The 12,702-nt window shown below is 43.0% G+C and overlaps 1 protein-coding gene across 2 annotated transcripts in view; it reads right to left on the reverse strand.

The window, feature by feature from the left end:
- LOC143038022 (activin receptor type-1-like) overlaps positions 1-12,702 on the reverse strand; it is a 114,267-nt gene that overhangs the window by 64,219 nt on the left and 37,346 nt on the right. For both annotated transcript variants that reach the window (XM_076206871.1, XM_076206872.1), the window contains exons 5-6: positions 12,350-12,546; positions 11,980-12,084 (exon numbers count right to left, since the gene is read on the reverse strand). In XM_076206871.1, coding sequence (XP_076062986.1) covers positions 11,980-12,084; positions 12,350-12,546 — 302 coding nt within the window. The remainder of the gene's footprint in view (positions 1-11,979; positions 12,085-12,349; positions 12,547-12,702) is intronic.

Here is a 12,702-nt window from a genome sequence, read left to right on the forward strand (position 1 = left end):
TTTGTTTAAAATATAGGTAGGAATATATTGTGAACCTGAGAACTTGCTACGTTTTGACGTCATAAGGTATGACATCATTACTTTTTTTATGTAATCGAATACGTACATCATATTTTTTGTACTACACTTATGCTTTATCATGGTAATACTTAAAGATCCTATAAACACTTTCATGCCTACTTTTTTAAAAATTCACTATACAACGTGAGATATAGGTGTCATAAGTATGGTCACTTACATCACCCCTTTTTTCCGCGTTTTTTTTTTCCATTTATATGGAGCCCGTCGCTCTGTTTTTCAGGGTATCGAAAAAAACAGGCGTGGGAATAAAGATATACCTATTATACACTACCAGATGCATTTTCAGGCTGCTACAATTGATCAAAATTTTTGGCATATTTCTAATTGCAAATATTTGTGGTTTTGAGATACGAGTGTTTAAAGTTTTCAGCATTGCATATCTCCGTTATCTATTGTGTGATTTTTATTATATTCACACACATTATTATATAATGTATACTGAATAAGTTGACAGTAAATATTTTCATATATATACACATCTACAGTCGCCGCAAAAAAAATCTATACATGGGATTTTATGAATAGATTTCACTTGATTTCCCGCCATAATAAAAGTGGGTGGAGTTACTGATGACGTGGGTGTGTAGAGTGCGCCTTTTTACACTGTTCACCAACACATCACGCTTCAGTGCGCTGCCAGTGCTAGATGAGAGAGTCTATGCATGCTGCTCTTTAGTGCCCTTTTGTTCACTTTTTCACTGACTTTGGTGCCCTCAAACTCTCCTTCTGGTGATCAAAATGGGTCGTTCCAAGCTTTCAATGCAAGAAAAGGCCCGCGCCCTAGCTCTGTTAGAGCAGGGAATGTCTGTGATACGTGTTGCCGCAGACCTGCAGGTGACAAGAATGGTCATTTACAGCCTGAAGAAAGCAGCCGCCACACACCCTCCTGGTACGGTACCACCAAGAAAGCCAGGCTCTGGAGCCCCAAAGAAGACATCTACTCGCACTGACAAGATCCTAAAACGAGAAGTGATGTCAGATCCATGTATAACAGCTGTTAGTCTGAAGCAAAAACATCCTGCTCTCCTTAAAAACGTTGCTGTAAGAACGATCCAACATCGGCTGCAGAAGGACCTCAAAATGCCAGCTAGACATGCCGCCAAGAGGCCCCTGCTCACAGAGCCCATGAAGAAACGGATTGATTTCTGTAAGAAATACAAGGACTGGACATCAGAGCAGTGGCAGAAGGTGATGTTCAGTGATGAAAGTACCTTCAGGCTGATCAGGGGCAGCTCCAAGATCGTTCATCGCCCCAGTGATGTGTCCAGATTCGACCCGCGTTACACAGTTACAACAGTGAAACACCCAGACAGTGTGATGGTGTGGGGTGCCTTTAGTGGTAACAAGGGCAGGGGTGGACTATATTTCCTCCCCAAGAATGTGACCATGAAAGGGAGCAATTATATCAATGTTTTGAGGGATCACATGCTCGAATTTTGGGACATCCATGAGTGTGATCATTTCATGCACGATGGTGCCCCTGCCCATAGGTCTAAGGAAGTGATAAAGTTCCTTAATGACAACAATATCAGTGTTATGGAGTGGCCAGGCAATTCCCCAGACTTGAACCCAATAGAAAATGCCTGGAATCTGATGAAAAACGAACTGGAGAAATCGCGACCCACCAGTATTCCAGACCTGAAGGAGGTGCTGAAGAAGATCTGGGTCACTATGGACAGCGCCTACTTCACCAAACTCGCCTCTTCAATGCCCAGAAGGATCCAGATGGTACTCAAGAACAAGGGGAACATGACAAAATACTATATGTAACTCTTAAGTGGAAATAAAGCACATGTTAGTTGTACTTTTGAGTTTTATTGTCCAAAAGTCCTTAGTGTATAGATTTTTTTTGCGGCGACTGTACTATATATATTACATTAAAATGTATTTGTTACTCGCCAAGCAGTCATTTTCATAATTGAAGATTTTGCACTTTTACTGGTTTAAAACCTCACTGCTGGGGTGTCATCACTTTGTCAAATAATTGCAGAGTGGTTTATTTTTACCAGCAATGAGCGCCTTTCCTCTGCTCAATGACAAAGCTTACCAAAAAGGTGTTTGATCCTACACAGGAGCGATCCCAGCCCTGTATGTTTCTCCTTCGCCAGCTATTTACTCTTCCTTCTCCTGAATTTCCCTCATCTTCTTCTATTCATTTGGAAGAAAGCACTTTGTCAGCTGTGTTGTCAGGTGTGGTGGTATTTGGTGGTGGAGATGGTGTTGGCAGTGGAGGTGGTGGTGACACGCGAGGCAGCGACATCCCTACTCCAAGCTTCTCTTGCCTTGCCCTCCTCCTAGCACAACTTTCATTACACTTTTGGCTCAATTATTTCATCTTTTCCTTGGTTTTCCTCTTCATCGTGATGCAGATGATAATTGGACATCTAGTAAGTGTAGTACTGTCCAGTAAATAAGGCAAACAGCAGCACAGGAACACAATATCGCCACAGTCAGTGAGGTGTTTATGCATAAATCTACTCTGATGTTTGATGGGTAACTTAGGTTTGAAGCGTGCTATGCACACCACACAAAAGAGAAAGTCACGCTGATGCCAGATGTACAAAAATATAGCCATTTCATGGTATGAGACAAACGACAAGACATATTTATAGATATTTAGGGCCTATTCTTGCATGAGCCATTTAAATTGACACTCTTTCCGGGCCCTTTAAACTCCCTCCATTACACTGGGAAAGAAAAAGTTGTTCACATTTTCCTTTAATATGTTTATATTATTCAAATATGCCCATATCTAAAATTCGGTTTTTGGATGAAAATTTCATGATTCAAGGTGTTCAGTCCCCCCTTAACAAGCTAATCCCTCTGAAACTACTACATTCACACTTGTCCCCTTTTCCCTTGTAGAGTGGAACTATACAGGCACTCCTCCAGTTCTCTGGCACTCTGCCCTCTCTCCAACAAACATTAAATAACCTCACCATCTAGTCCACCATTACAGAACCTCCCTTTTTTAGACATTCTGCATGGCATCCATCCAGACCAGATGCCTTACCTGCTCTCATCATAACAACTGCCTTCACTTCATCCTTCCTTATTTCTCCTCCATTTTCCTCAATCATCACTCTCATTTTCTTAGCACTTCCCATCCCTATCCTCCTTCACATTTAGTAACTCCCTAAAATACTATGCCCATCTTCCCCTTACTGCCTCCTCCTCCATTATCATCTCTCCATCTGCACCTTTTACCTTTTCTTCTCTACTTGATTCACCTTCTCGTCCTCTCTTAATTTCTTTCCAAAACATCTTTTTATTACTTTAAAAATTTTCTGTCATAATCTTATCCCATTTCACATCTGCTCTCCTCTTTGCCTCCTTTACCTTGTGCTTTACTTCTCTTTTCTTTGTACCTCTCATATGATTCCCTCGCCCTATTTTGTAACCAATCTGTGAAAACTTGCTTCTTCTCTTCAACAACCTTCTCTGTTTCCTTATCCCACCACTCACTACCCTTCCTTCTATTTCCTCCCTTCCTTTTTGTTTCACACACCATCTTTACACACTTTGTGACTCCCTCCTTGAACCATCCCCATTCCTCCTCCACTCCTAGTTCTACTCTATCCTTCACTCCCTCCCACTCCTCTCTCAGCTTCTTCTTGTACTCCTTCTCCTTTTCCTTTTCATTTAACCCCTTCCATACGGTGCCGCACACGTAGGCGTCATGAGGAGCAAGTGGATTCGCGACGCTGCCATATCGGCGTCTTGATTATATTTATTGTAGTCGCCCCTGTGTTTTTACATTCTCCCAAATGCGCCCTGAATCCCATTCTCTGTGGTTTTCAAAATTCGCGGGTGAAAGAGAGAACGATCGATATAAGCGGCGACTATATTTTATGATAAGAATATTATTACGTGACGTCATACGGCTGGCATTGGCTGCTGCCCGCGAGATTTAAGTCCCGTACTGAAGTGGTTAAAGAGTTCACTCTAAGCACCTCCCTACCTTTTGTCCTTTTCCTCTTTCTCCCTCTATCCTCCACTCTCAACTTACCTTCCACCAAAAAATGATCTGATATTCCCCCTCTCTCTCCCCTTAGCACAGGTACATCCTTAAGTCTTCCTATTATACTATCTACCACTACATAGTCCATTAACCCTCTACCATCCTTCCATCCACCACCCTTTCCCATGTGTACTTATGCTTGACTTTCTTCCGAAACATTGTATTTGCTATCATCAACTCTCTTTCTAGACCCATCTCCACCATCAACTCTACACTACGATTCTTTCCTGGAACTCCAGATTTCCCAACCACTTTGTCAATTGGTTCATTTCCTACCCTAGCATTAAGGTCTCCCAATATTACATTGACGTTCCTCCCTAATCCCTCTATGCCCTCATTTAAATCTATCCAAAAAGCCTCCCGTTCTTCTACACTTTTCTCACTACCCAGCTCATATGCACTTACAAAAACCCACATCTCCTTTCCCAGTTTCACCTTCATCCACATTAACTTTGAAGAAACCTCCTTCCACTCCACTACACGTTTACCATCTCTTCACTTACTAGTATAGCCACCCCTTCTCTCCCTCGCCCTCTCTTCACTCCTGAGAACCTCCCAACTACACTCCCAAACTTACACTCATCCTTCCCTCTCAACTTAGTTTCACTCAAAGCTAGCACATCCATCTTTCTTCTCACAAACATACTACCTATCTCTTCCCTTTTACTCTCATCTGTACTACATCCACGCACATTAAAAGACCCAAACCTTAGGGTGCTGGTTGGAAAAACCCTAGATCCTCTTATGCCTTTACTCTTTTCTCAGGAATGTCCCCTGTGAGGCTACAGGGAGAAGGCTGCATGTTCCCAATCCCCGTCCCATTTTTCTTGCCTCTTACGATCCAAGTGGGAGTACTTGGTGGTAGCATTGTTTTCCCCCCACCACAGGGTAGGCAAAACAAGGAAATGAAATTCAGAGAAATCATACAAGAGAACAACAAGGGGTTGGGGGTCAGCATAACGGAGGGACAGTAGCAGTATAATAAAATTTTCATCATTACTCTGTGAGCAGAGTCCTCCTCTATTTGTTGAACATCTAGACCTCCGAGATGTAATCTACCACCAAAATCTCCTAGATCTTCATCTACTGCCTCTACACATACTATCAGCACTGCACATATGCATCTTGGTGCATATAGGAGTCAACAGGTACTCTGACCTGACTTCGACGAGAAGGGTCATCCCGCGGTCATCTATGGTCAAGTCTCTATTGTTCGGACCAAGGGCGTCAACCTTATGACCAACAGCTGGACGCCGATATCGACACCTCAGAAAACCCAAGCGATATTGCCATTAATATTGAAATCCCTTTTCCTACGGGATATGTCCATCCTGTCCAAAACCTCAGACAACTATAGTACATTGTATATATGTATATGCAAATTGTAAAGTATTTAAAACCTATCCTGATCTCTAATATTTGCTAAAACAGCATCTTGTAAATAAATAATATCTCGTCGGCAACCTAGCCATGAGCCATGTATATAAACACCTCCTGTCACAAAATAAAGAAGACCACAGAGAGGAGCTACGCTGCTCCGCTGTGTTTATCTTAAGCCTCCAAACGCCCCTCAACTACCAACCATGTTACCAATGCAAACCATATGTTGGACAACACCGCACAAAATATCTGGATGCAGCATGGGATACAACATATCTGGAAGCAGCAAGTCGGACCAACAAGCAAAATCAGCAAGCACAAGATCCCTGAGCAGGAACGCTGTGCAACCTACCCAGCGCCATCAAAACCCATCAACTCAAAACTCACTGTGAGCCCTACCCAGCAAAAGCAGACAAAAGCTCACAAGCCATCAACTTCGCTGTGTGACCAACCCAGCGAAGCGGACAAAAGCTCACAAGCCATCTCCCTCGCTGTGTGAGCCAGCCCAACACACCGGACAAGTTCATCCCAGCGACCCAGCCCAGCAGACGGCAACAAGACAAAAGCCTACCTCCCTCGCTGTGAGCCAGCTCAGCAGCATCAGTCAACACCTCGAGGAAGTATCGCACACATGTCCGAAAGTCGGGCTGACACCTTACAAATTCCACAAACGAACTAACCCATTTGTCACCCTTCTCATTCTTTTCAATATTTCCAGATCTTGCACCATCGCACCAAATTCCATCGAACTATTCAACTTCCACCTCTTGTGAACCCTTCACCATCGCATCATACCCTTCAGCACTGTACGTAGATGCTTGTACTTTTATTGGGGCTAGGTGTAGCTCTAAATTGTTGTGTGAGTGAGTTCGAGTGAAACCTATCCTGTGATTTTTTTCATATTTTTTTGCAAAGCCTTAAATTTTTTCAGTGATTTTTTTTTCCTTTTTGTACGAAAGTGTGCATGACCCATTCACAATCCAACGTCTCACACCATTACAACACTTGTTCCAAAATGGCAGCACCAAACGAAAATACCACACAATCCTCGCCAAATCAAAACACAAACCCAACCATCACTCAACCACACATGCAACGTTCTGCAACAAATCTACTAACACTCCTTCAGCATGACAACACTCTTCCCAAGTTCAACAGGACAAACATCACCATCCACACCTTGTTAGATGACATTCGTTCGGAAATACAACGCACACAGGTGCAAGATGATACAACTAAAATTGCGGTCCTTAAAAGTCGCATAGATTACAATGACACCTTAGCAAGCGACATAATACAATCAGACGCATTCCAACAACTACAGACCTTCCAAAATTTCGTTGATGAGTTCAAGAAATCTTTCGCCCCATATGAACAGTTTGGCTCTCTCTCTTCCTTCTAAACACTCGGAACAAACTTTAACACACACCCTTATCTCACCAAAGAAAGAGCAGTCAGGGAGGCGAGTCAGTTCAAGGAAGAACTAAAAGACACACTCATTTCTTCACCTTCGGTTACCAATAACACACTCAGCCTAGATCACGTACTCTCATTATTTGGCTACATAACACTGATCTCGCGCCTTCACCCAGAAACACTGAAGAAAATAGAAAACATTCCTTTTGATCCAGACACAACACTTGTTGACTTCTCTAGAAAATTTTCGGACACGTCAACGACAAAAACACAAATTCAACAATAACAAATCCCCCTCACACACACACTCACACCCCCATCCACTCCCACAGTAGCAAAAATCTCACAAGAACATCACACTTGAGGTTGACACATGTCACAAGAACATCACACTAGAGATAGACACATGTCACAAGAACATCACACTAGAGGTAGACCCATGTCACATGAACATCACACTAGAGGTAGACAAATATCACGCACAAGATCATGACAGCTTTCACAATCTAGGAGACAAATCTTTTGCAAAATCTGCAACATACCAGGACATAGCACAAACAGGTGTTATTACAGACAACCAACTAGCTACTGCTCATATCACAGACCAGCTTTTCACGACACAACACAATGTCGCGTCTTACAATCACAAACCTACACGTCATACGCGTCTCCTCAACACCCGACTAGCGGAAACACAAACAAAACACAGTATGACTATCGTCTCACGGTGAACAAAACACACGACCTCACGAGACAGAATCAAACCCCCCACTACCGATTCTCACGATGGCTGACTCTCGATCACCCCCGTCTGCTATGACATTTCAGGCCACGGTCAACAACCTTCCACAACTACTCTTTCTGGACACAGGATCCCCAGTTAATATAATGTCCAAGGTTTCTTTCGACCAATTTCGGTTCAGACACCGTAGAGTAACAGTTCTAGAACCAACGGATATCACGTTACAAAATGTAGACGGAGTTCCCTTTCCCATCATAGGAAAAACCGAACTAGACATCTCCCTGCATGCCAACTGTCCTCCCATTACAACGACAGTATACATAGCGGAAGTAGTGTTTCCCGCAGATATTCTTATAGGTTTGACATGGATGCAGAGAAATCGCATCATCATCTATCCTGCTCAAAACGGCATTGGTTTCAATAATCACTTCATAACGGCTCTAAATACAGCCAACACGCATGCAAACACAGCAAACACGCACGTCAAACACTTGCATATGATCGAGCAACAGCATGCAACAACAACTGAACAAAACATCGACGAAACAGAAAAGGTGACACTTGTAACAGACACGCCCACTAGTGTAACAGACACGCCCACCCCATCCGCTCACCCTCGTAGCTCACAACACAAACGGAATAGGCGTAAACTGTCAGCGCGCATGTCAAAGTCAACTCGCGACCACAAGAAACACGACGTTTTCACTAACATCCAGGAAATATCACCACAATACACTACCGTCTCACAGATCTCTCTCACGAACTCTCACGCAGTTGTAATCACTGACAAAACACTATCCACGCGAGTACACGAAACTCAAAGTGCGTATCTTCAAAGCTCCCGACTCAGATGTTCTTTGCATCACAGACACTTGCCGTGTATCTGGTGTATCTCTCTTATCCGCCCTATCTCACACATCCAGCAAACCACACACAACAATCATAGTTGCAAATAACACCAATGCACCTCTTCAGATGAACAAAGGAACAAACATTTGTGATTTTACAGTGTATCCCACCCCAGTACACATAATCGAGCATGACAACATACAACACGTATGCACCATCAACAACGGAGAACAGAACACACAGGAAACCATCAAAGCAACACACATTAACGATGTAGATTTCCCTGAAGCACGAGCAGATCTCCTAACACTCATGAACACATACAGGCATGCAATTACACTCCCAGGCGAACCATTAGGTCTCACAGACATCATAGAACATCATATACCACTTCAACAGAATGCAAAACCACGGTACATACCCGCTTACCTTCTTCCTCACAGTAAAAGAAACATTGTTGACAACATCATTGCAGACATGCTCGACAAAGGCATCATAGAACACAGTCTCTCTCCCTGGAATTTTCCTATCTTTGTCGTTCCAAAACACAACGGCTCCTTTCGCCCTGTTGTTGATTTCCGTGAGCTAAATAAACTCACCATTCCCAAAAGGCACCCTATACCTCATCTCCAAGACACAATCTACTCCATAGGCGAACACAACAGTCTTTACTCTCGAACTTATGTCAGGGTATTTCCAAATACCTCTAGATGACGAATCAAAACCACTAACAACCTTCAGTACCAATACGGGCCATTACCACTTCAAAAGGTTGGCCATGGGATTCGTCTCTGCTCCCTCTGTTTTCACAAGATTTATGTTCAAGGTCCTAGAAGGTCTTATAGGAAAGACTGTTTTCATATACCTTGACGACATTATCATTGCCTCACGGTCACTCACAGAACACCTTTCCACACTTCAAACTGTCCTCTCAAGATTAGCCACGGCAGGCCTAAAACTTAAACTCAAAAAATGCTCCTTCCTCGAATAGGAAATAAGGTTCCTAGGACACGTCATAAACTCACACGGTGTCATTAATTATCAGGACAAGGTTAAGGCTGTTCTAGAATTTCCAACCCCTAACTCTACAGAACATGTAAAATCATTTCTAGGACTCTCAGGTTTTTACAGATGTTTTATCGAAGGCTATGCTCACATGGCAGCTCCATTAACAGCCCTTCTCAAGAAAGATACTCCTTTTAACTGGACGTCTGAACACAACACCGCTTTCCACAAGCTCAAACAAGCACTCGCAACAGCCCCGGTTCTGGCATTCCCACTTATCTAAACCCTTCACACTATATACAGATGCTTCATACAAAGGCCTTGGCGCAGTACTAATGGAACTACACGACTCCAAACAGACCTATAGCGTACGCCAGCCGCACATTAAACAAGCACAAACAAAACTACTCTGTCACCGAAATCGAAGCGCTCGCAATCATATAGGCCCTCAAACATTTTAAAGACATCATTCTAGGCTATGAAATACATGAACACACAGATCATCAACCCATTCTCCACCTCTTCAAAGGCAAGAACCTAACTGGAAAACTAGCCAGATGGTTCCTCACTATTCAGGAATTTATGCCTACCTTCCACTACGTCCAGGGCCGTACAAACTATGTCGCAGACGCCCTTAGTAGAAACGTAGCAACAATACGTCAAGCAGCAGAGCCACTTGACATTACGCGAGAACGCATCATTGCCGCTCAAGCGACAGACCCCCTATAGAAAAGAATCACACACTATCTAAATTCAGGTGACACCACAAACACAGACGATTTTCATCCCAACATAGACAACTAATCTCTCATAGACCAGGTTCTCTACCACACCACACTGCTCACAAACAAAAGCGAACCAAACCGTATGGTTACATAATTAGTAGTTCCCACAAGTCTTGTTCCGGAAGTTCTCAAAATACTACATGATTCTTCATTAGCAGGACACTGCGGGAAGGACAAGTGCCTCTCGCAAGCAAGGTTAAAGTATTTTTGGCCCACCATGCGTAAAGACATACACACATACATAGACGTATGTCACTCTTGTATAACTCATAAAGGTCACATTAGCGGTCAAGTACCAATACACAATTACCCAACACCTTCCAGACCCTTTGAAACCATTGCCATTGACTTACTCAAACTTCCAATCACTCTCAATGGAAACCGGTACCTTTTCGTATACATCGACCATTTCTCTCCGTTCTGCATCCTCTCTCCTTCAGCGGACAAGACAGCAAAAAGTGTAGCTCAGACAATCATCAACAACGTCATCTGCCCATACATCACACCAAAAACATCAATCTCAGACAACGGCACTGAATTCAATAACGACATTCTCTCCGTAGTATGCATACTACGGAGAGACTAAGAGGGGCCTTAACACTAGAGTCAGGGAGCATAAGGCTGACCTCCGTCACCATAGACTCACCAACGCAATGGTGGTGCATGTTGACGATTCTGGGCACCTCTCACAATGGAACCGAGCCGAGATTCTACACGAAGGTATGGATAAGAAGACCAGAAAATCTATAGAAGCTGCGTACATCACCACTCGTCCGAATATCAACAATAAGGCTGGGAGCTTCACCTGGGCCAAATCTTCAGCGAATATAGCGCTTCGTGATTGGCTGTCTCAGCGGGCCAATCAGAACACAGCGCTATACGCTCGCACACCCCCTTGAGCCATAAGGCGGGTTTATAAACTCTGTATGTTTCTAGTATGCTCATTCCTTTGAGAAAGTCGTTAGACGAAACGTCAGGAATAAAAGCTTCACCTCCAGTCCATGTTTCCTTTACCGTGTCTATACAACTTGTTCACATGGATTTTCATTTTCACAGTACATTTACATGCCTGTATTACAGTTATTATTATAGAGTTATTAGTATTATAGCATTATTATCGCAGTGTTAGAGTATTATTCTTATATGTTTCTATGCCATATACATTACCTATACATATACCGCTATGAAAATCTACGGGTGTTAGGGCGATATAATCAATAACCGGACGTTTGGCATGACCGGACCACCCTTCCCCCCAATTAGTCCAGGCTTTCGAGGTTCGACTGTATATGCAAATTGTAAAGTATTTAAAACCTATCCTGATCTCTAATATTTGCTAAAACAGCATCTTGTAAATAAATAATATCTCGTCGGCAACCTAGCCACGAGCCATGTATATAAACACCTGTCACAAAATAAAGAAGAAGACCACAGAGAGAGAGCTACACTGCTCCGCCGAGTTTATCTTAAGCCTCCAAACGCCGCTCAACTACCAACCATGTTACCACTGCAAACCATATGTTGGACAAGACTGCACAACATATCACAGACAAAATGATGTGTGGCTCTGGTCCATAGGGGCACCCCATATAGACCCTAAAGTATCAACTGCATGCTACTTTGCTATAACAACATGCAGCCAATACCAAGCACCTAAATTTTTTATCCTCAAATGTGGGGAAGCTTTAGAAAAATCTTACCTTGCCAATGACCTCTGCCAGCCATATCTGCTTTGCTAGGGTTCGCTGGATCAATAGTGGCAAACCTGAGCCACTGCCTGATGTAATTGACTCATTGAATAAATCCTGAAGAGAAATAAATGTAACATGTAGTATTGGTATTACTAGTTATCTATCAATACGCATATAAAGACATGTCCCAAAAGGCCCTTTCCCCCTTATGGTTATGGCCAATCAAGGCATGCACACACATTTCACCCATCCCACACCTCTCCAATACCCATTTGCTGAGATCAGTCCAAAGGGGCATTCCACAATAGAGAGAACATAGGGGAAGGGGTTCTTGTCCTTTTGAATTGTACCGATGTCCCTTATTAACACAATACATTACCCTTAAGGTTGAATCTCCAGCTGCAGTTGCTTGCAGTTCATCACGGTACATGGCCTGACTTGGAGGAACACTCATTTGCCTCAAACGCCGCTGGTGTGCACGACGCATAAGGAACAGCAGCAACAGTCCCACAAGGACCAAGGCCACCAGAAGAGGTATCACAATAACCAACACCAGGTTGAACCCTTCTTCAAGACCTATCAGAGGAAATTAAAATATAATGTATATGACTAAATGAATAAATGTTAGATCATCTATAGAATCACCTAGTCTAGTTATCACTTAACATACACAGTTTTACCATGCACTTTCTTTATAATGCAGGACATAGATTACTACCAAAAAGTATATAG

Source organism: Oratosquilla oratoria, chromosome 23 (assembly GCF_046742065.1).
Source record: "Oratosquilla oratoria isolate Oo_2021 chromosome 23, ASM4674206v1, whole genome shotgun sequence".
Lineage (NCBI taxonomy): Eukaryota > Metazoa > Arthropoda > Malacostraca > Stomatopoda > Squillidae > Oratosquilla > Oratosquilla oratoria.